This window comes from Canis lupus, chromosome 3 (assembly GCF_048164855.1).
Source record: "Canis lupus baileyi chromosome 3, mCanLup2.hap1, whole genome shotgun sequence".
Taxonomy (NCBI): Eukaryota; Metazoa; Chordata; class Mammalia; order Carnivora; family Canidae; genus Canis; species Canis lupus.
Window position 1 is genome coordinate 88,229,402 of NC_132840.1, and position 23,939 is coordinate 88,253,340.

General features: G+C 42.0%; 1 protein-coding gene and 1 pseudogene across 1 annotated transcript; one reads left to right on the forward strand and one right to left on the reverse strand.

The window, feature by feature from the left end:
• Nucleotides 1–10,608: 10,608 nt before the first annotated feature.
• On the reverse strand, nt 10,609–11,721 carry LOC140631269 (uncharacterized). The gene has a single exon (XM_072822771.1). It carries the CDS (start codon nt 11,704–11,706, stop codon nt 10,717–10,719), a length of 990 nt encoding a protein of 329 aa, XP_072678872.1. The 5' UTR covers nt 11,707–11,721; the 3' UTR covers nt 10,609–10,716.
• A 5,068-nt stretch (nt 11,722–16,789) lies between these two features.
• Nucleotides 16,790–23,442, forward strand: LOC140626131 (swi5-dependent recombination DNA repair protein 1 homolog; annotated as a pseudogene).
• Nucleotides 23,443–23,939: the final 497 nt, after the last annotated feature.

Genomic DNA, 23,939 nt, shown 5'->3' on the forward strand with positions numbered 1-23,939 from the left:
GTTCTCATAGTTTTCTTTTTTAGAAGCATGTGGTCTAGGAATGGTATTCAAGTTTCTATAACCCTTCCTGATACGTACTTTGAGATATTTTCTGACCTATCATTATAAGTTCATAGGAGAGAGAGAGAGAGAGAGTGATTTGGCAAAAGTGGTAGTAGGAAGGGATTCATCAAGACAGTAAAAATTCAAATTAAACTTTTATGAAAATGTATAATATCTAAAGAGAACCAAGAAAGTCATTTTCAGACAGGAAGGAAGAAGGAGCAGGAAAAGTGCAGAATTAGTGTGAGAGCTTCTTGCAACTTTGCCTTGTTATGCTTTGGGCTTGGCGTGGGATGGAAAGAAGATGTAAGTTGAATCTGGGTGGAGAGTTACTAAAACCAAAGTGTGGGTTTTATTTCATAAGCAGTGGAGAGGCAGAGGAGGTTTTTTTTATTTTTTTTATTTTTTTTTATTTTTTTTATTTTTTTTGCAGAGGAGGTTTTTAATGAAGAAATGATAAGTCATTGAAAAGAATATTCTGGAATGCCTTTGCAGGATGAATATGAGTGGGGAAAGACAAAGATAAGGCATGCCCAGTCCGTAGGTTCTGAAAGTAGTCAAGGTATAAGACAATTTGAGCCTGAACTTGGAAAGGAAAGGAGATGTGGGAAGATCCATGCTTAGAATGTTTGCTGTGGAACATGGAATATGAAGGTCTCCCTAGGAATTGGGATGCTTTCTGGAACTTCCGAGGCTTCTGTTCAGACTTGAAGCAAAAACAGGTGTTCTATTAAGCTCTTATTATTTGTGTCCCTCATAAGAGGCTGATAAAATGCTAATTATTGCAAATGCAATTCACACTGTTACCCTCATTATTCAGAGTTCAGTTTCCCAGCAGCCGAGCAAGGTATTTGACTCCTGTAGCAAGAATGTAGGGAAATTCAAGCTAATCTCTCTCACTGTTCATTTGGCTGTTGCATAAATGAAACCAAAAGGAGCAGAACAGACATGTCTTTAGGAAAATCTCTGCCAAGTGCTGATTTAGGTGAGAGATACCTACAGATAACTAAACACAACTTAACTTGGATGGACTTTATAGGCCTGGAAGGCTAGTAATTACGAAACAATTTCAGTTTCACACATTCATGAAGTGTGCTGGGACACAAGTAGCTTTGTGACCCTCACATGATGATCTGAGTCACAGTTGGATTTCTAATTGGATTGTCTTCATAATCTCTTTATCTCCTATTATAAGATTCTTACAGTTGAGGGGAAAATCTAGTTGCTCTGATTATGTGTATATTTAAACAGAAGAATAATAAGGGTCCCTGCCTTGTAGGATAGCTGGTGAATCAAGTGAAAGAATCCATATAAAGGGCTTTATTTATTTACTCATGAGAGACTCACAGAGAGAGGCAGAGACACAGGCAGAGGGAGAAGCAGGCTCCCTGCAGGAAGCCCAATGTGGGACTCGATCCCGAGATTCCAGGGTCACGCTCTGGGCTGAAGGTAGGTGCCAAACCGCTGAGCCACCCAGGGATCCCCTCTCTCTGTTATTTGTAACTGAGAGTAGTGATAAGTGTGCGCTCGTGTCTTTTTACTTTTTCCTCCTAGCTACTTGTCTTTTCACTGGGTTGGTTCCTTCCTTCCCTCCCTCCTTTCCTTTCTTTCTAAGATTTTTATTTATTTTTTGGCGGGGGGTGGGGGAAGATAGCACGAGTGGGGATGGTGGAGAGAGAAGCAGAATCCCTACTGAGGCAGGGAGCCTGATGCGGGGCTCAACCCCAGGACCCTGAGATCATGACCTGAGCTGAAGGCAGACACTTAACCAACTGAGCCACCCAGTGTCCCCATCACCCAGTTTTTTGATTCAAAGCCCAGGATGTCCTGCGTCAGGCAGGAAGACTAGAAATACTGACTTTTATCACCACAAGCAAAGGAATCCTCGCTGTCTCTGGTCAGGCGTTCTTAACCCCACAGAACAGAATGAGGGGTTGCCCCCTGTCTTCACACCAACTGAGGAGGAAGGGTATACGCTGAGCCGTCACGCTCTGGAAAAGCAGAGCCTGTGATCTATATCCAGTGAGTTCTACCCAGTGTTGGTTTGTTTCTCCCCCTCCCCAACTTTAACATGGGCCTTACAGGTTCCTCAGGAGCTATATGTATGATCCATACCCCAAGATGGCTCACTGGTTACCTTCTGCAGCCCTCATCCAGATAGGGCCCTGAGCTGCTCACACTACTCTGACCTTTCTACAGAAAATCTGGAAGTATCCCTGGTTTCTATTCTTTCTTTAAGCCAGTCTGTGGAGACTTACTGGGTCATAAGATTCTTCTACCAGATTTTAAGGTTATCAGAAATATCATTGATTCATCTCCTTACTCTTGGTGCATTCCTTGCATAGAGTAGGAGCTCCATGTTTTTTGAGCAGATAAAGACTGCAAAAGCCATCATCACCAATGTGATACTAATCATAGCTGCTGGCAGATCCTGTGTAGGAATAGGCAAGACATGCCATCAAAAATCAGCTAACTGGAAGCAGGAACTTGGAGGGACCTCCAGGGAAGTTTGGTGAGTGAAAAGCAAATCCAGAAGATTGTGTACTGTATGATCCCATTCATATGGCATTCTTGAAATAATGCCGTTATAGAGGTGAAAAACAGGATAGTGGTTGTCAGGGATTCAAGTAGGGGGAGGGAAAGAAAGCCTATAAAAGGGGAGCATGGGGGCAGGGGAGGCCTGTGGTGAGGGAGCAGATCTGTGTGGTGATTGTGGTGGTGGCTACAGGTTGGTTTTTAGCTCTCTTGGGAGTTTCCCAGGTGTAATCTAAAACCGGCCTTACATAGGGCTGGGACAGACCAAAGAATGAGGCAGGCCACTCTAGGTTAGTAGGTTGCAGGGTTTTTTGTTGTTTTTTAAGATTTTATATATTATTCATGAGAGAGACAGAGCAAGAGAGAGGCAGAGACACAGATAGAGGGAGAAGCAGGCCCGACGCAGGGAGTCTGACGTGGAACTCAATCCCGGGACCATAGGATCACGCCCTGGGCTGAAGGTGGCGCTAAACCACTGAGCCACCCGGGCTGCCCAGGTTGCAGTTTTAATAAGCAGAGGGAACTTACATATGAGTCTTGTCTTGGGCAGCAGCAAGACAAGTGGATCCCTGCACCAGCCTGTTAAATCTTAAAAGTTAAAAAAAAAAAAAGGGAGCCTCTCAAGTGCTTGGGTCCAGCTCTTAGGTCAGTCAGTGGTCACATCTTTTTGATCAGGATCCCCCAAATCAGACAAAGCCACAGATGTGATACAACTGCATAGAACTGTACATACAGACACATGCAAGTGCTTATGCGCATAACTGGTGAAATCTGAATAAGCCTCGTGGATTGAACCAGTATCAATTTCCTGGTAAGCTACAGCTGTTGCGTGTGGAGGACTAAGGAGTACCTGGGACCTCCATACACATTTTGTTCACAACTTCTTGTTGATCTATAATTATTTTAAAATTAAAAATTTTAATTTGACTACCTGATGAGAGACTCTGCTTGCCAGACCTAGCCTATCCTTTGCAGACCTAGCCTTCCCCATAGCAGGCAGCTCTGGTATGGCCTTTATTTCCTGTACTGCACTTCACCAAGCTTGCTTAGGGAAGGGCAGAGATGGTATAGGGTTTAAGCCAAGGAAGTGGGAAGATGGGGTGAACAGGGCAGTGGTGGGCCAGGTGCTTGGGACCGGGCTTTAATTTTCAAGCCAGGGGGTCTGTGTCTGCAATTCAGGCCCTTCAGAAGCCCGCTGTTGCTCCAGAGCATTCCTCAGGTGGAGATCAAAACCCTCAGAGGCCTACACCCCTGAAAAGATTAGTGTCTTCCCTCCCTGCCCCCATATTATCAAATTAAATGATAAAGTGTCTTATATGCCAAGCAGCTGGATTTTATTTTGTGGTAAAGAAGAGCACAGATGGACTTTAACATGGAGAGGACCTTAAAAGATTTGCTTTTCAGAAAGCTTGTCTAGTAGAGATGGAAGGAAAGTACTGAAGTAGGACAACCAGTTTGATTGCTGTGGTCAACAGGAGAGAAGTGGTGGAGGCCCACACTGTGGCTGTGGAAGTAGGAAGAAGTGCAAGCATCCACTAAGGTAAACTAAAAAGACTTGGTCATGAACTAGATGTGGAGCGTTGTTGAGGAAGGAGCAGAGGATGACTCCCATGCTTGGAGAAATGGGAAAATTGAGGAAATGACAAAACAGTAGAAAAGCAGGTTTGATGATAAGAATAAACTTTCAACAGGCTGAAATGATGCCTGCTGGGAGACATCCATGTGAACTGCAGAATGGGCAGGTGTGCGAATGGATGTGGCCCTTGTGGGACAGGTTCGGGCTGGACATGCCGAAGCCTGTTTGCTCACACTGAGTCAGACTGTCCACACTTTTCGTTAGTGCTGCATGCCGTGACTTCCGCTAGAACTTCCAATCAGCTGGCATCTCTCCTGAATGTATTTACAGTCATCTCAGGGTTAAAAGTCTGTTTTCTTTGCCCTCTTTTCACAGACTCTCCACTATTTCCTCCAGTTCATTGGTGCTCTACCAACCTGCTTTACTTATGAAGGAAAGAATTTTCTGTGTATATAAGCCCTTAGATCTTTTCTTGAACAGTGTACTTAATATGAGGCTACAACCAGAACTTACAATCAGGAAAGTGGTGAAGACTTGCTGTATTCAAAACCAGCATTTGTTTCAGGGTTTGCAGAAGAGCAGACTGAAGCAATGCATGAGCCCAAGTAGTTCACAAAAATGCTCTTGTGTGAATGACTCACCTAGTCTCCTTGGTCTGCTCTAACTAATGCCATAGCTTGAGTGGTTTAAAAAACAAACACTTATTTCTCACAGTTCTGGAGGCTGGAAAGTCCAAGATCAACTTGCTGCTGATTCGGTGTCTGGTGAGGACCCAATGCCTGTGTTGCAGACAGCCACCTTCTTGCTGTGTCCTCATCGTGAAGACAGAGATCATCTCTCTCATGTCTCTTCTTATAAAGGCACTGTTCTCATGACCTCTCAAAGCCTCCATTTCCAAAAGGCTTTTGGTCACAAACTGAATGTGGGGTGACATCTGGTAGATATACCATCACAGTGAAGATCAGGGCTTTAAGATATGAATTTCAGATGGACATAAATATTCAGTCCATAGTGAATGACAAAACAGACATTTTGTTTTGGATGTATTTCCACCATTATATATATCACAGTGTAATGTAGTGTTTCGACCTGACAGAAAATGCAGCTATGTTTTATTTGTGTGTCCTCATTGTCCTGAGAAGTTCATGCATATTGGAGAAAAAAATATGTTAGACCAACAGAAATAAATTTAATTAAATTTTAGGGAAAAAATTCCCAAAGAAATTAAGGGACTTACTTAAAGGCATCCAGTTAGGTGATAAATCAGTATTAGAAATTAGGACTTCTCAAAAAAAAAAGAAGAAAGAAAGAAAATAAAAAAGAAATTAGGACTTCTCAATAAAATACTGGTAACTGAATCCAACAGTACCTTAAAAGAATCATTCACCACAATCAAGTCAGATTTATTCCTGGACTTGCAAGGCAATTTGATAGTCACAAATCAATCCGCATGATACATCAGATTAATAAAGGATAAGAACCATATTATTCTTTCAATAGATGCATAAAAGCATTTGATAAACTATCCACTCGTGATAGAAACCTCAGCAAAGGTAGGATTAGAGGGAAGGAACATAACATAATAAAGGCCGTCTGTGAAAGATCCACAGCTAATATCTTCAATGAGGAAAAACTTATTCCCTCTATGGTCAGGAACAAGATAGGAAGGTCCATTCTCACCACTCTTACTTAACACACTATTGGAAGTCCTAGCCTCAGCAAAAATAAACTACTGAGACTTCATCAAGATAAAAAGCTGCACAGCAAAGGAAACAGTCAATGAAACTAAACGGCAGCCTATGAAATGGGAGAAAATATTTGCAATGACATATCTGACATATCTAATGTCATATCTAATGACATATCTAAAATCTATGAAGAATTTATCAAATTCAACACCCAAAAACAATCCAATTAAAAAATGAGAAGACATGAATAAACCTTTTTCCATAGAAGACCTATAAATAGTCAACAGACACATGGCTTGACATCACTTATCATTAAGGAAATATAAATCAAAACTACAATGAGAAACCACCTCACACCTGTCAGAATGACTAAAATTAACATTTCAAGAAACAATAGACATTGGCGAGGATGTGGAGAAAGGGAACCTTCTTACACTGTTGGGGGAATGCAAACTGGTGCAGCCACTCTGGGAAACAGTGTGGAGGTTCCTGAAGTTAAAAATAGAGATGGTCTGCAATCCAGCAATTGCACTACTAGGTATTTATCCAAAGGATACAAACATAGTGATTTGAAGGGACACATGCATCCCAGTGTCCACAATAGCCCAACTATGGGAAGAGCCCAGATGTCCATCAACAGATGACTGGAGAAGAGGCAGTATATACAGTATATATATATATATATACTGTATATACTGCCTCTATATATGTATATATATACATACATACATTTTTTCTTTCTTTTTTATTTTAATCACAAGTATTTATTGATGGATCAAAGAATACAATTTAAATGGAACAATAAGGCAGAACTGTGGATTAAAACAGTTTGCTATACAGCCAAAAGGAGGAAAAAGCCATATCTTAGGAACTTTAAATATGCAAAAGTCCAGGAGTCTCTAAAGGACCTCTCTAACAGATCAGTGTCAGAAAGTTATTCCCTTTTATGCATTTCCTATATTACATCACTTGATGACAAAGTCAGGCTAATACTTCATCAAGAATTCCTCAGTCATTTATACTTGAGTCATCCAGCCTGGTCACTCCTGATTCCAATTCTTCCCAATCCCTTTTGCAGTGTCTTATTGTTTTTAAGCAATTCCCTTCCTAAAGTAGTGTGTATACATCTTGGATAGCCTTCCAAAGCAAGCAATGTGTGTGTGTGTGTGTGTGTGTGTGTGTGTATATATATATATATACACACACACACAATGGAATATTAGCCATCAGAAAGAATGAAATCTTGCCATTTGCAATGACATGGATGGAACTAGAGGATATTATGCTAAGTGAAATAAGTTAGTTAAAGACAAATACCATATGATTTTACTCATGAAATTTAAGAAAACAGGTGAACATAGAAGGGAAGGAAAAATAAAATAAGATGAAAATGAGAGAGAGGCAAACCATAAGAGATAATGAACTCTAGGAAACAAACAGGGTCGCTAGAGGGGAGGTGGATGAGAGGATGGGGTAATTGGGTGATGGGCATTAAGGAGGGTTCTTGATGTAATGAGCGCTGGGTGTGATATGTACTCGGTGAATCATTAAATTCTACTTCCTGAACAAATGCCAAAAAAGTTAAAAATGGAAGTAGCCTATGATCCAGCAATTGCACTACTAGGTAGTTATCCAAAGGATACAAAAATACCGATTTGAAGGGATTACATGTATCCCAGTGTTTATTGCAGCATCAACCATAGCCAAATAAATTATGGAAGGCGCCCACATGTCCATCTACTGATGAATAGTGAAGATGCAGTCTACACACACACACACACACACACAGGAATATTAATCATAAAAAAGAAGTCTTTCCATTTGCCACGATGTGGATGGAGTTAGAGAGTATTATGCTAAGTGAAGTAAGTCAGAGAAAGACAAATACCGTATGACTTCACTCATGTGGAATTTAAGACACGAAACAAATGAGAGACAAGCCAAGAAACAGAAACAGATTCTTAACTCTAGAGAACAAATGATAGTTATCAGAGGGAAGTTGGATTGGGGGATGGGTTAAATAGGTGATGGGTATTAAGGAGGGTACTTGTGATGAGCACTGGGTATTGTATGTAAGTGTTGAATCACTAAATTCTACACCTGCATCTAATATTTCACTGTATATTAACGAACTGGAATTTAAATAAAAACTGGAGGGAAGAAGAAATTAGGACTTCTCAGTAGGTTTTGCTTTTTATTTATCTGTATTTTCACGGTAACTATTATTTTGACACCTCAGATGACCATTTAATATGACATTGCTTATATCTTAATACATTCACCAAGCATTTGTATTCTTATTTTTTTGTTTTGAAGATTTTTTTCTATAAAAAAATACAAATTATTTTCGAAGAGAACTGCTTTCAAAGTACATTAGAGAGCCTTGACCAAATCCTGTAATTATATAGTAATTGAGTTAATTATTTGTAGAAATCTATCAATTTAGTCTTATTTAGTCTTTTATGTTTTGCCAATTCTCCAATAATACTGTGTCAGACTCTTTCTCTAATATCAGCATTGTTCTGAACTATAGATGGATTGCTTGATTACTTTCATTGTTTAAAAAAAGAGGCATTTTCTCTTGTCGAAATTTTCCTTTTTGATACTTTATGGAATTGTTAAGTCAGACTTGTTGGAATTTATGGTAATCAAAGAGAATGTGAAGAATATCTAACCCCTGCCCATCAACTAGACACTTGATCATTTTCATGTCTGGTTCTATTTGTGGAAATGGCCTTAGCCACCATCCTTTTGCTCCTTCTATTGCTCTCATTAAATTCTGTTCAATGTCTTGCCAGTTTATGACCATTCAACTTTATCTCTCTTATTTGACCTCACCAACATCCTTGGAATTGAAGCTAAAGTCCAGCTACACTTGTTGTTTTTTTTTTTTTTTGTATTATATTCTTTTATTCTTTTCTTGTTTTTGTATATTTTTTATTGGAGTTCGATTTGCCAACATATAGCATAACACCCAGTGCTCGTCCCGTCAAGTGCCCCCCTCAGTGCCTGTCACCCAGTCACCACATTCCCCCTCCCACCTCCCCTTCCACTCCCGCTTGTTCGTTTCCGAGTTAGGAGTCTCTCATATTCTGTCTCCCCCACTAATATTTCCCACTCATTTTCTCTCCTTTGCCCTTTAATCTCTTTCACTATTTTTTATATTCCCCGAATGAATGAAACTGTATAATGTTTGTCCTTCTCCGATTGACTTATTTCACTCAGCATAATACCCTCCAGTTCCATCCACGTCGAAGCAAATGGTGAGTATCTGTCGTTTCTAATGGCTGAGGAATATTCCATTGTATACATAGACCACAGCTTCTTTATCCATTCATCTTTCGATGGACACCGAGGCTCCTTCCACAGTTCGGCTATTGTGGACATTGCTGCTAGAAACGTCAGGTGCAGGTGTCCTGGCGTTTCACTGCATCTGTATCTTTGGGGTAAATCCCCAACAGTGCAATTGCTGGGTGGTAGGGCAGGTCTATTTTTGACTCTTGGAGGACCCTCCACACAGTTTTTCAGAGAGGCTGCACCAGTTCACATTCCCACCAACAGTGCAAGAGGGTTCCCTTTTCTTCACATCCTCTCCAACATTTGTGGTTTCCTGCCTTGTTAATTTTCCCCATTCTCACTGGTGTGAGGTGGGATCTCGTTGTGGTTTTGATTTGTATTTCCCTGATGGCAAGTGATGCAGAGCATTTTATCATGTGCTTGTTGGCCATATGTATGTCTTCTTTGGTGAAATTTCTGTTCGTGTCTTTTGCCCATTTCATGATTGGATTGTTTGTTTCTCTGCTGTTGAGTTTAATAAGTTCTTTATAGATCTTGGATACTAGCCCTTTATCTGATAGGTCATTTACAAATATCTTCTCCAATTCTGTAGGTTGTCTTTTATTTTTGTTGACTGTTTCTGTGCAGAAACTTCTTATCTTGATGAAGTCCCAATAATTCATTTTTGCTTTTGTTTCTCTTGCCTTCATGGATGTATCTTGCAAGAAGTTGCTGATGAAAGGGTGTTGCCTGTGTTCTCCTCTAGGATTCTGATGGAATCTTGTCTCACATTTAGATCTTTCATCCATTTTGACTATCTTTGTGTCTGGTGTAAGAGAATGGTCTAGTTTCATTCTTCTGCATGTGGATGTCCAATTTTCCCAGCACCATTTATTGAAGAGACTGTCTTTTTTCCAGTGAATAGTCTTTCCTGCTTTGTCTAATATTATCTGACCATAGAGTTGAGGGCCCATTTCTGGGTTCTCTATTCTGTTCCATTGATCTATGTGTCTGTTTTTGTGCCAGGACCACACTGTCTTGATGACCACAGCTTCATAGGACAACCTGAAATCTGGCATTGTGATGTACCTGGTTTTGGTTTTCTTTTTCAATATTCCCCTGGCTATTTGGGGCCTTTTCTGATGCCACAAAAATCTTAAGATTATTTGTTCCAACTCTCTGAAAAAAGTCCATGGTATTCTGATAGGGATAGCACTGAATGTGTACATTGCTCTGGGTAGCATTGACATTTTCACAATATTAATTCTTCCAATCCATGAACATGGAATGCGTTTCTATTTCTTTGTGTCTTCCTTAATGTCTTTCAGAAGCGTTCTTTATTTTTTAGGGTATAGATCCTTTACCTCTTTGGTTAGGTTTATTCCTAGCTATCTTATGCTTTTGGGTGCAATTGTAAATGGGATTGACTCCTTAATTTCTCTTTCTTCAGTCTCATTGTTAGTGTATAGAAATGCCACTGACTTCTGGGCATTTTTTTTTTTTGACATATCCTGCCGCAGGTTTATTTGTACAAATAGCACAGGAGGACACCAGGCCCATGCAGACAGAAGCCCAGGGGTCATACCAGTCCTTCCGTCCTCACACTGGCAGGCAGAAGCCTCTACGCTGGAGCCTTTGTGGGGGCCTGGGCGCTGCAGGAGTAGAAGCAGGAGCTGGAGCCGGAGCCGGGGTCGCAGCTGCAGCCTGGGCCTTGGTTTGAGCCTTGGCCTTGGCCTTTGGCCGGCAGAGCCTGAGACCTTTGGCAATGCGGGCATGAGCACATTTCCCGAGCTTGGGGTGAGTGATGTAGGCAAGTCCATTGAGCTTGCGGCTGCCGCCCTTTGGGATATTGGGTTTAACCTTCTTGGGCTTGACAAGAGCCTTGATAGCCTCAGCACGCGCAGCCATGGCCTTGGCATTGTTGGCCTGCATCTTCTTCAGGCCCTTCTTGTTGTGCTTCTTGGCAAAGCGCATGTTCCTCAGGAACTTGGGGTCTACCCCCTTAAGAGATTCGTATCTTTGTGACTGGGGTTTCTTGATGCCATTTCTGTGCCATTTTCGTGACTGGTTGTGCGTGGTGTGGTTCTTGGACTTGGCCATGTCTGCACCAAAGCCCGTGGCTCCCTGAGCGCCTCGGACCGGAAGAGAAAAAGAGAGAGCTGACTTCTGGGCATTGATTTTGTATCCTGCCACACTGCCAAATTGCTGTATGAGTTCTAGCAATCTTGGGGTGGAGTCTTTTGAGTTTTCTACATACAATACCATGTCATCTGCAAAGAGGGAGAGTTTGACTTCTTCTTTGCCAATTTGAATGCCTTTTATTTCTTTTTGTTGCCTGATTGCTGAGGCTAGGACTTCTAGTACTATGTTGAATAGCAGTCGTGAGAGTGGACATCCCTGTCTTGTTCCTGATCTTAGGGGAAAGGCTCCCAGTGTTTCCTCATTGAGAATATTGGCTGTGGGCTTTTTGTAGATGGCTTTTAAGATGCTGAGGAACGTTCCCTTTATCCCTACATTCTGAAGAGTTTTGATCAGGAATGGATGCTGTATTTTGTCAAATGCTTTCTCTGCATCTATTGAGAGGATCATACAGTTCTTGTTTTTTTCTCTTGTTGATATGATCTAATACATTGATTGCTTTATGAGTGTTGAACCAGCCTTGCATCCCGGGGATAAATCCCACTTGGTCATGGTGAATAATTTTAATGTACTGTTGGATCCTATTGGCTAGTATCTTGCTGAGAATTTTTGCATCTGTGTTCATCAGGGATATTGGTCTATAATTCTCCTTTTTGGTGGGGTCTTTCTCTGGTTTTGGAATTAAAGTGATGCTGGCCCCATAGACGAGTTTGGAAGTAGTCCATCCCTTTCTATCTTTCAGAACAGTTTAGTAGAATGAATAGGTATTGTTTCTTCTTTAAACGTCTGATAGAATTCCCCTGGGAAGCCATCTGGCCCTGGACTTTTGTGTCTTGGGATGTTTTGGATGACTGCTTCAATTTCCTCCCTGGTTATTGGCCTGTTCAGGTTTTCTATTTCTTCCTGTTCCAGTTTTTGGTAATTTGTGGCTTTCCAGAAATGTGTCTATTTCTTCTAGAGTGCCTAATTTATTGGTACCTAGCTGCTCATAATACGTTTTTAAAATCATTTGTATTTCCTTGGTATTGGTTGTCATCTCTCCTTTTTCATTCATGATTTTATTAGAGTCTTTTCTCTTTTGTTTTTAATAAAGCTGGCTAATGGTTTATCTATCTTATTAATTCTTTGAAAGAATCAACTTCTGGTTTTGTTGATCTGTTCTACAGGTTTTCTAGTCTCTATTTCATTGAGTTCTGCTCGAGTCTTCATTATCTCTTTTCTTCTGCTTGGTGTGGGTCTTATTTGCTGTTCTTTCTCCAGTTCTTTTAGGTGCAAAGTTAGCTTGTGTATTTGAGTTTTTTCCAATTTTTTGAGGGAGACTTGTATTTCCCTCTTAGGACTGCTTTTGCTGTATCCCAAAGATTTTGAATGGTTTTATCTTCATTTTCAGTAGTTTCCATGAATCTGTTTAATTCTTCTCTAATTTTCTGGTTGACCCATTCATATTTTAGCAGGATGTTCTTTAACCTCCATGTGTTTCAGTTTCTTCCAAATTTCTTCTTATGATTGCATTCCAGTTACAAAGCATTGTGGTATGAAAACATGCAGGGAACAATCCCAGTCTTTTGGCATCAGTTGAGAACCGATTTGTGACCCAGTTTGTGGTCTATTCAGGAGAAAATTCCATGTGCGCTTGAGAGAATGTGTATTCAGTTGCGTTTGGATGTAAAGTTTTGTAAATATCTGTGAAATCCATCTGGTCCAGCATATCATTTAAAGCTCTTGTTTTTTTGGTGATGTTGTGCTTAGAAAATCTATCATTTGAAGAAAGTGCCGTGTTGAAGTCTCCTACTACCAGTGTATTATTATCTAAGTATGTCTTTACTTTGGTTCTTAATTGATTGATATACTTGGCAGCTCCCACATTAGGGGCATGATTCATGATTGTTAGGTCCTCTTGTTGAATAGATCCTTTAAGTATGATATAGTGTCCCTCTTCATCTCTTACTACAGTTTTTGGGTTAAACTTTAATTTATCTGATATGAGGATTGCTACCCCTGCTTTCTTTTGAGGACCATTTGAATGGTAAATGGTTCTCCAACCTTTCATTTTCAGGCCGGAGGTGTCCTTAGGTCTAAAATGAGTCTCTTGTAGACAGCAAATAGATGGGTCTTGCTTTTTTATCCAGTTTGAAACCCTGAGTCTTTTGATGGGATCATTTAGTCCATTCACATTCAGAGTAACTATTGGAAGATATGAATTTGGTGTCATCATAATACCTATTCAGTCCCTGTTTTTGTGGATTATTTCTTTGTGTTTCCTCTTTCTTTTACAGAGTCCCCCTTAATATTTCTTGCAGAGCTGGTTTTGGTGGTCGGTCACATATTCTTTCAGTTCCTGCCTATCTTGGAAGCTCTTTATCTCTCCTATTCTGAATGAGAGGCTTGCTGGATAGAGTATTCTTGGCTGTATGTTCTTCTCATTTAGGACCCTGAATATATCCTGCCATCCCTTTCTGGACTGCCAGGTCTCTGTGGAGAGGTCTGCTGTGAATTTAATATTTCTCCCCATATAAGTTAGGGATCTCTTGTCTCTCGCTGGTTTAAGGATTTTCTCTTTATCTTTGGAATTTGCAAGTTTCACTGTTAAATGTCGAGGTGTTTGAATGGTTTTTATTGATTTTGCTGGGGGGGAACCTCTCTATCTCCTGGATCTGAGTGCCTGTTTCCCTCCCCAAACTAGGGAAGTTCTCAGCTATGATTTGTTCAAATATGCTTTCTGGCCCTCTGGCCCTCTCAGTGCTCTCTGGAACCCCAATTAAACATAGATTTCTCCTTCTGAGGCTGTCATTTATTTCCCTTAACCTTTCCTCATGGTCTTTTGTTTTTCTCTTTTTTCCTCAGCTTCCTTCCTTGCCATCAACTTGTCTTCTATGTCACTCACTCTTTCTTCCACCTCATTAACATTCATCGTTAAGGACCTCCAGTTTGGATTGCATCTCATTTAATTGATTTTTAATTTCGGCCTGATTAGATCTAAGTTCTGTAGCCATGAAGTCTCTTGAATCCTTTATGCTTTTTTCTAGAGCCACCAGTAGCTTTATAATTGTGCTTCTGAATTGACTTTCTGACATCAAACTGTAATCCAAATTCTGTAACTCTGTGGCAGAGAGTACTGTTTCTTATTCTTTCTTTTGTGGTGAGTTCTTCCTTCTAGTCATTTTGCTGAGTGCAGAGGGGCTGTATGAGCAGGCCGAGTCAAGAATATCAGCCATGACCTCCGTAAATTTCACCCTAGATGATTCTGACAGAGTCAGAGACCAGAAATTGAAAACAAAGATCAGAACAAAATAAAACAAAAGGACCACTAAAGTAAAAAACAATTTTTAAAAAAATTTTAAAACAAAGTAGTAAAAAAAAAATGGGGGGGGGGCAAGAATCCCAAAGAAGAAAAAAAAAAAAAAGAAAAGAGAAAAAAGTAAAAGTAAAGAGAAAAAAAGAAAAAAGAAAAAAGGAGAAGAAAAAAAAGGGGGGCTGGGAGATGATGGTGGTGACAAAGTTGTGGAGGGAGAATGTCATCTACCTGAGGGGTCCTGGAGGGTGATCCTCTTGTTTCTGAGTTTATTAAGTTCTGTGTTAGAAGATGCTTAGTCCCAAATTTATATAAACCAGCAATACTTGTAGAGGGCCCCAACACTGACCACCAAAACATAAACAGGATAAAAGAGGGGGGCAGAATGGGAATGAGGAATCTCACAGAATGAACCAGCATGATACACCACTTGGTTCTGGGTGCATGCTGGTCATGTTTTAGAAGGTATTAACTTCCACCACTATAGAAAAAAATGAGGCAGAGAAAAAAAAAAAACACAAAACAAAAACCCATCTCTTGTATATCTCCCAAAATAAGTTGAGATGTTGAAGGGAATCTAGAAGTGGAAAATATATATAAGACATGTAATTGTAGAAATACAAAAGTCAGAAAGGAAGAAACTTAAAAATGAAGAGGCGGTAAATATTGTAGATAAGGTGGGAAAAGAGAAAAAAAATGGAAATTTATAGTCTGATATAAAAACGAGTTGTACTGGAAAAAGGAAAAAAGTTAGGAGGGGTCCCCTCTGGTTCTATATACTGTATATCCCTCAGTGTCCCCTGGAGCTTCCCAGCGCTGCTTGGTCCAGAACTTGCTCCTCCCCTGACCTTTGCGCTAGTCTCTGGGTCCGGGGCTGCTGCGCTGATTCTCAGGTGTGTGCACCTGGGGAGCTGCCCCCCCTCCCCCAGGTGCCGGGCTCAGTGGGAGCGGTTTCCCCTGTGAGGCCTGCTCCGTCCTAGGCACAGGGTGACACCGGGAGGTACAACCCCACTGGCGGCGGCCAGCTCTCCAGCCCTGGGGTCAGCTCCCCCAGTAACTACTGCAGCTCCCAGTCCGCAGGGGCCTGGATGCTCTGGGGTGGGGGCGCTGACCTGCACGGCTCGGGGCACCCGGCGGCAGGAGGGTCCCCGCATCCTGTGCCCTCCTCCCTCCCCCCCTGCAGGAGCATCCCCGTGGTCCTGGGCCCTCCCCCTCCCCCCCAGGAGCTCCCCGCTGCCGTCCTGGGCCCTCCCTCACTCTCCCCCCAGGCAGGAGGGTCCCCGCATCCTGTGCCCTCCCCCTCCCCCACAGGAGCTCCCCGCTGCGGTCCTGTGTCCTCCCGCCTCCCTCCCACAGGAGCATCCCTGTGGTTCTGGGCCTTCCCCCCTTCCCCCCATAGGAGTTCCCTGCCGTCCTGGGCCCTCCCCGACTCCCCCAGGCAGGAGCATCCCCTCATCGTGTGTCCCCCCCCACCCGGGGAACCGCAGGATCGGGGCTGTGTCCCCCGCCCCTGGGCTCCGGGGCCTGCGCTGCTGGACTCGCCTTCCCGAGGCGCCCCCAAGGCAGCAGGGCAGCCCCCTACCCCTCCCCCTTCTCCCCCCTCCCCCCACCGGCCTCTCCCCAGGCCCCCGGCGCGGCCCAGCCCTGCATGGAGCTCCCCGCTGTGGGGATGCGCTGCCCCCGCGCCCCTCCCGGTGCCCAGTTCCCCGCTGAGCGCCCTTCCCCGGGGAATCCGGGGCGCAGGTAAAGTCCCCGGCTGCGGCGGGGCTCTCCTGCCCAGGCTCCCCCACCCGGGTTCTTGTTTAGTTTATCCGGCCTTCTCCGTGGCTAGAAGTGAAAACCCTTCTCTCTGAGCGCCCTGCTGGCCTCTCCTTAGACCCCGGGTGCAGCCGACAGGCGTTGGGGATGGTTTGACCTTCTCCAGGGGACCTGGGGCCGTGGGGGGGGGGGCTCCGCCCGCTGGCCGCCCCCCCCCCCCCGGCTGCGCTTGGTGCTCTAATTTCTTCCCACCTGTGCTCTTCCATCCTGTCAAGTCACCACCCATCACCCAGACCTCCCTGGGCCCGAGGGAGGGGATTGCTCACTCACAGAGGACATGGGTTGGACTTCAGTTTTCTCCTTGATGGGAAGATCCAGCATATATTTCCTGTGAGGAAGAGCTACGTTCCAGAGGTATTTTCCCCAAGAATTATCTGCAATTCATCTTACCTGTTCTTACCATTTGTAGGCCATCTCTTGTTGATGGACACGCAGCCCTTCGGCCACCCTGCGTTGGCTGACCGAGAACCTGACACCTTTTCAGTAAGAATAATGGCAGTAGTATTTGGGGGTGTTTCATACACAGCTGGTGGGTTAGTGGGTCATCGATCTTCTAAATATGTAGTATTTTCACAGCTGAGAACTTTTTGCTCCTCTCCTCCAACCCCGCTTGGGTTTCTCTCAACTCAAACTACCCCACGCTAGAATGAAGTCTCAGCTCCTCCATAGATTCTCTGCTGTTGACCAGGAAATGTCCTTTTTGAGGAGATTCAGTGGGATATGACCTGAACCTCAGCCTTCTTCTTTTTTTTTTAAATAATATTTAAGGGATGTCTGGGCAAAAAGAGTAATACTTATATTTTGCCATCAACTTTTTCTTAGCTATGAACAGTTTTATGAGATTTCCTGGGCAATTCTCTTATAAACCAAAGTTCAACCTCATCTGATTATAGACAGCTCTAGATTAGGATGGTTATGGTTTATAGATACAGAGGATCCAACTATGTCAATTCAGCCTCTAGATTCTTCATTTCCTAAAACTACAGAAATAAGTACATGGGCCCATCTTCTGAAGCATCTAAGCATGCAGTCCTTTTGGATCTAGTAATTTTTATTACTATCATCTTTGATGAGTAAAATTAGTAGGCATGATATCCTCAAGGGCAAAGTATTGGTATGAGAAGTGTGTGGCCGAGCTGCATTCAATTTCCATTATAATCCTGGCAAAGCATGTCTGCTTCTTTAGCCTAAGGGAAGATGAATCATTTTACAAAGATCAAAGTTTATTCTTCTAAATGACTGCATTTTTTTTGAGTCACTAAAGACAGTCCCTGGCTGCTTACTGACCCCAAACTGTACCTTCTTTTCCCAACATTATTCAGAGCTTTCTTCATCTTCGTCACTGATGTTGTTTCTCCTGACTCAGGGGGACTCCATCTTAATTAAGTGGCTTCTTAAATTATGTATTCACTCAACAGATACTTAATTGGGGGTCTATAAAATGCCAGGTGATGTGCCAGGGTCTATAATGGGCCACGTCAACAGGTGACCAGATGCTGTCCCTGTTGTCAAGAGACAGATGTAAAAAAGTAAATAGACAAAATCACTTAAAGTTTGATAAGTATGATGGAGGAAACAAAGGGTTGGGAAAGAGAAAGTGGGGGATGCAGGGAGGAAGCTAGTTTAGGAACAGAATCCTTCAGAGGAAGGTAGCCTCTTGAAGGATGGGAGGGAGAATAGTTCAGATTGAGAAGATAGCACACACTTTTGGCCAAGTCACAAGAGACTAACGTGTGTGAGGAAAGGAAAACAGATTTGAGTGGCTGTAGGAAAATCAGAAAGAGGGAGTCACTGGAGAGATGGCCAGGAGGCAGGGGCTCAGGATGAGAGGGACAAAGTCTATATGAATTATTGAGATCCGGTCATCCAGAAAGCAGCCCACCAACTACGGTAACTATCAAACAAATCACCAGAAGTGTTTGTTTTCAACCTAGGCCCAAATAAGCTCTTGGTCCTATAGAGATAAGCCTTTTGTGGAAAGCAGGGCATTTGGGTTTTTATCCTCAAGTGCTCTGAGAAGCCATCACATGGGTTTTACGTATGGGGAGGAGTGAGATGGTTTGATCATGTTTGTTGTTCTGTGGAGAATTAAAAAGAAGGAGGGTGTGAATAGTGTTAAAGAAGAATAAAAGCAGTCAATTTCCCTCTATTTTCATATTTCACTTCTTTAAAGGAACTTGAAACTCTCAGTTTGTGTTGTAAATAGCAAAAGAAAGCAGAAAGCAGGACAATGTCCTCCTGGTTTTCCTTGGTGTCATGTCTCTCTTCTTTCCTTCATTCCTTCTTCCCTCTCTCAGTGAACAGTAGCGGTGGATGCACAGCATTTCTCATACTTGTCAACACTCTGCTGAATATTAAGCTAAAGTAAATATTTAGAAAACTTTGTTCCTAAGTTGCAACTAGACTGTGAATAACCAAGATATCAAGAGGATAAGATTTTATTTGCAAAGTGAGTAGATAAAGTATATTTCTTTGGGGCACCTGCCTAGCTTAGTCAGTAAAGTATGTGACTTGATCTCTCTGTCATGAGTGTGAGCCCAACACTGGGGGTAGAAATTCTATTAAAAAATTAATTTAAACACACACACACACACACACACACACACACACACACACACATTTCTTTGGCTTCGGGGGTGGGTTGTAGAGTGGAGTAGAGCTTCATTTCCCCAGTCAGAAGATCTCTCAATGCTACCTTCCCGGGGTCTCTCAAGGGCTAGTGTGGATTTTCTGCAGTGGTGAGAGGGAAGAGAGGACCCCTCCTCTGTTTTTTTATTTTTTCCAGTAAAGTTGACACCTTTGTTTGAAGAAACAAACAAACTTTACAGGGTCTGTTTGCTACTTAAACGATGCAGACAGGCATAAATTTATCTGGGCCTGTGTTCCTTGTTCCTCAGGTCTGAATGGTCATTGATTCTAGCTACACCGTTTTTAGGGTTTAGGGAACTATGACAAATATAATTATGTTTTTTTGAGTGGAGATTTCAGTTATATTTCCTTTCATTATAAACCTGGAGTAGTGAAATTATAGAATTCCTGAAGAATTCCACAACTGTTATTCTCCACAGATCTGAGGATATTTTGATAGAGAAAAACAAAGGTCTTGTTTATATAAGATGTTAGCTAGTTAATTTGTCCTGAAAAAAACTAGTAGTCAGCTTTGGACCAACAGTTTTATTTAGGAAGAACTCAAGATTTCATTTTTTTAAAGATTTTATTTATTTATTCATGAGAGACACACATAGAGAGAGAGAGGCAGAGACCCAGGCAGAGGGAGAAGCAGGCTCCTCACAGGACCCCCATGCGGAACTCGATCCCAGGACCCTGGGGTCACGCCCTGGGCCGAAGGCAGATGCTCAACCGCTGAGCCACCAGGACATCCCAACCAAGATTTAATTTTCAAGGTAGAAAGTCTATCTGACTCAGCTCTGATTTTACTAGTGTACCACAGGCCTGTGCCAACCCACCATCTCTGCATTCTCCATACGAGCAGTTCAAGAAAACAAGGAGAAATATCTTAGTTCTTCCAGTGGAACTATTCGATATTTCTAGCCTATGACTGCAACACTTAGAGGATGATTAAGGAAAACTAGATCTTCCTTTAATTTCTGTTACAGTGTAGTAAAACATCTTAAAGTAGAAAATGAAGAAGCTGGTCAGACTTTTTCAGAAAAAAAAAAAAAAAACCAGCATTCGACAGAAGAAAACTGGAATTTTATTTTATTTTTTACTTTTTTTAAGATTTTATTTATTTATTCATGAGAGACACAGAGAGAGAAAGAGAGAGAGGCAGAGACACAGGCAGAGGGAGAAGCAGGCTCCACACAGGGAGCCTGGCATGGGACTCAATCCCAGGCCTCCAGGACCATGCCCTGGGCTGAAGGCAGGCGCTAAACCTCTGAGCCATCCAGGGATCTCCAGAAAACTGGAATTTTAAGAAAATTTTAAGCACATTGACAGTGAATTTGAAGAAAATACATATTTGGGAACTACCTTCAATAATATCAGTATATGTACCTAAATCAGTTGATACTGGTCACGAAATGATCTCCCAAGTGACTCTGAGAATGAGGATCTTCCCAAACAAGGATTTAGTGAAGAAAAAGCAAAACTAGTGAAGCAGATTCAGAAGAAAGAAGACCTTCTTCAGAGATGAAAACTGGTCAAAATGTATAGCTCAATGAATGACCTGTCTCAGTTACAGTTGTTCATAAAGTGGAGATTCTGGAGCCAGCTGTTGCTTTATGAATTGCAGCCGGTTATTCATAAAGGAGAACGAGAAACTCAGCCTGACTCCATTGATAGACCACTGTGGGTTAGATGATAAATTGCTGTATTATAACAGAAATGAAGAATTTATGGGTACTTAATTCAAAAATTTTTCCTCCAGAATATTTTTGAGAATGACAACTTATAAGATACTTAATACATTTTAAAAGGAAGATAGAAACAATTAGGACTTAGAAAAAGATATCTTGATGAAAAACAGTTTAGGGCACTCTGTCATATAACTATAAACTAAATTCTAAAGTGAAAATTTAACACTTTGTATAAATTTGTTAAAGAAAACTCAACATTTAAAGAAAAGGGGAAAAATTAAATCATGTTTAAAAAATAATTTGGGCATCTCTGGAAGTCAGTTTTAATACATTGTTTTGTTTACTGTGGTAAAAAAAAAGTTATATTTTTTACCACTTGACATTGGTTAGATGGCTAAAATTAACATCTCAGGAAACAATAGACATTGGTGAGGATGTAGAGAAAGGGGAACCCTCCTACACTGTTGGGGGAATGCAAACTGGTGCAGCCACTCTGGGAAACAGTATGGAGGTTCCTCAAGAAGTCAAAAATAGAGATGCTCCGCAATCTAGCAATTGCACTACTAGGTATTTATCCAAAGGATACAAACATAGTGATTCGAAGGGACACATGCATCCCAGTGTCCCAGAATATATATATATATATATATATATATATATATATATATATACACATATATATGTGTGTATATATATATATAATGGAATATTACTCAGCCATCAGAAAGAATGAAATCTTGCCATTTGCAATGACATGGATGGAACTAGAGGGTATTATGCTAAATGAAATAAGTCAGAGAAAGACAAATACCATATGATTTTACTCATGGGAAATTTAATAAACAAAACAGGTGAACATAGGAGAAGGGAAGGAAAAATAAAATAGGATGAAAATTGAGAGGGAGGCAAACCATAAGAGATAATGAACTCCAGGAAACAAACAGGGTTGCTGGAGGGGAGGTGGGTGAGGAGATGGGGTAATTGAGTGATGGGCATTAAGCAGGGCTCTTGATGTAATGAGCACTGGGTGTGATATGCATTTGGTGAATCACTAAATTCTACCTGTGAAACCAATTTAACACAAGTTTTATTTTAAATGCTAAAAAATAGTTCAGTCTGGTGAATATCTAAACCTAAACTGGTCTAAAAATGCCTACCTCTCTCCTAAGTTTATAAACCTTGTTTCCATCCATTTACCACATATTTCCATCTGGATGGTCTAGCAGATAAACTTGTTCATATGCTCCAAATGTTCATATACATATATATACTTATGACTTAAATACATAGATTTTTCTTTTACAAAGCATGAGGTGGCAAGGAGCTATCAAGCCATGAAAAGACATGGAAGAAACTGATATGCATATTACTAGGTCAAAGAAACCAATCTGAAAAGCCTCCATAGTGTATGACTTCAACTATATGACGTTCTTAAAAGGACAAAATTATGGAGACAGGGGTTGGGGAGTGGGAGAGAGGGACAGTTAGGTGGAGCCGAGGGGATTTTGAGGGCAGTTGAAAATACTCTATATGATAGAGTAATGATGGAAACATGTCATTATACACTTCTGCAGATCCACAGCATGTACAACACCAAGAGTGAACCCTAATGCAAACCATGGACTCTGAGCGATGATGTTGTGTCAGTTTGGTTTATCATTTGTGACAAATGTACTCTGCTGCTGGTGGATGTTAACACTGGAGGGCATAGAGAGTATATAGGACCCCGGGGTCATGCTCTGAGCCAAAGGCAGACGCTCAAACGCTGAGCCACCCAGGTGCCCCTTGAATTCCCTTTGTTATCTGCATTCTCTCTTTTTCTTTCTTTTGAGCTATTAAGTCTTCTTACATAGTGAGCACTATGTTATTGAATACCATCTACCCAGGGCACTAAACTAGGTCCGGATTGGGTCCCACAAGTTGGTTTTTATTTTAATTTTTAAAAAACTCAATCTTTGATATTTGTGTTAATTTTCCATTAGATTTGATTAATTCTTGGAAACAGCAACTTAAAAAATCTTCCCATAACAAATGTGAACTATTATAATAGGCATCTTCTTTACTGTTAGGAATTTGACAAATTTAGTAACTTGGGAAATTAATAGAACTCAAGTTTGAAGTTTTGATTAAAAGACAAGGATTTTTGTACAGGACCCTGCTGACTGAACAATTACTTCATTACCAGCAGTTATTTTCCTGGGATGGGAAAAGTTGGTAGGCAATAGAGTATTTTCTGTGACATACAAACCAGTGTCCTGATAACACTTGCATATTCAGCTGAAAGCAACACTTGTTTATTTGTTGGATAAGTGCTGGATAAAGGAAATGCGCACACTTGTCCTGGCGTGGGGAGAGAATTCAGGGATACAGAAATGCCTAAAATGTGGTTCTTGGCCTCAAAGCACTTACCGCATCACTTGCCATCACTAAGGATTAGCTCCTTGGGCTGGGGTCAGAGCCCTCAGGCCCGAGGTGGCACGTGCCACCCGCGGGGAGCGTGGCTGGCCGAGGTCCGCCCAGAGCCACTCTAAAGGGGACCTCTTCTGGGGGCTTGCAGGAGGGAAGGCCCCGGACCCCAGTGAAGCCTTCCTGGAGCTGAGGCCTCCTGTGCCCTCACCTGCCCCCTGCGACCTGTCTCTGGTGCCTGACCTTTCTGAATGGGAGCTAACAACCCAACGAGAGCTGCCTCCAACCCTGCAGCCTCTCAGAACCTCCTCCTCTGCCTTGAAACAAGCATTCTGTTTCCTCAAGTGTTAGCATGTCAACCTCAGAGATAACTGAGTCCTTTTCCCCATAAAAATGGATGCCGGTTGTTTTAAGGTCTTGTGGTAGAATTCTCTATGGGTAAACCAGATCTACCCGTGGCCCGTTCTTTTCCAGCGCTGCTGATTCTCCGGTGGGTCACCCTATGCCACACGTAAACTGACAGACCCCCACTTGTGGGGGAGCTCTCGGTATCAGTTTCCACACATTCCTGGGCGCTTAGGCTCTAACTAGGAAGGGGCGTCCGAATTCACCAGAAGATCGCTGTTATCTTTTCCACACATGCATGCCTGCAGGTGGGCCCACTGAAGCATGGGAGCTTGCGGCGTTCTTTGGTCTGCGGATCACTTTTATTTTCTAGTCCATTGCCCGTAGAAAAAACTCAAGTAGCCACTGTTCTTAACATCAATGGTCCAATATCAGAAAATAGCACGACATGGTGCAGAGTTGCTTTTGGTAACTTGTTCCTTTTTTTTTTTTTTTCCTCAAGT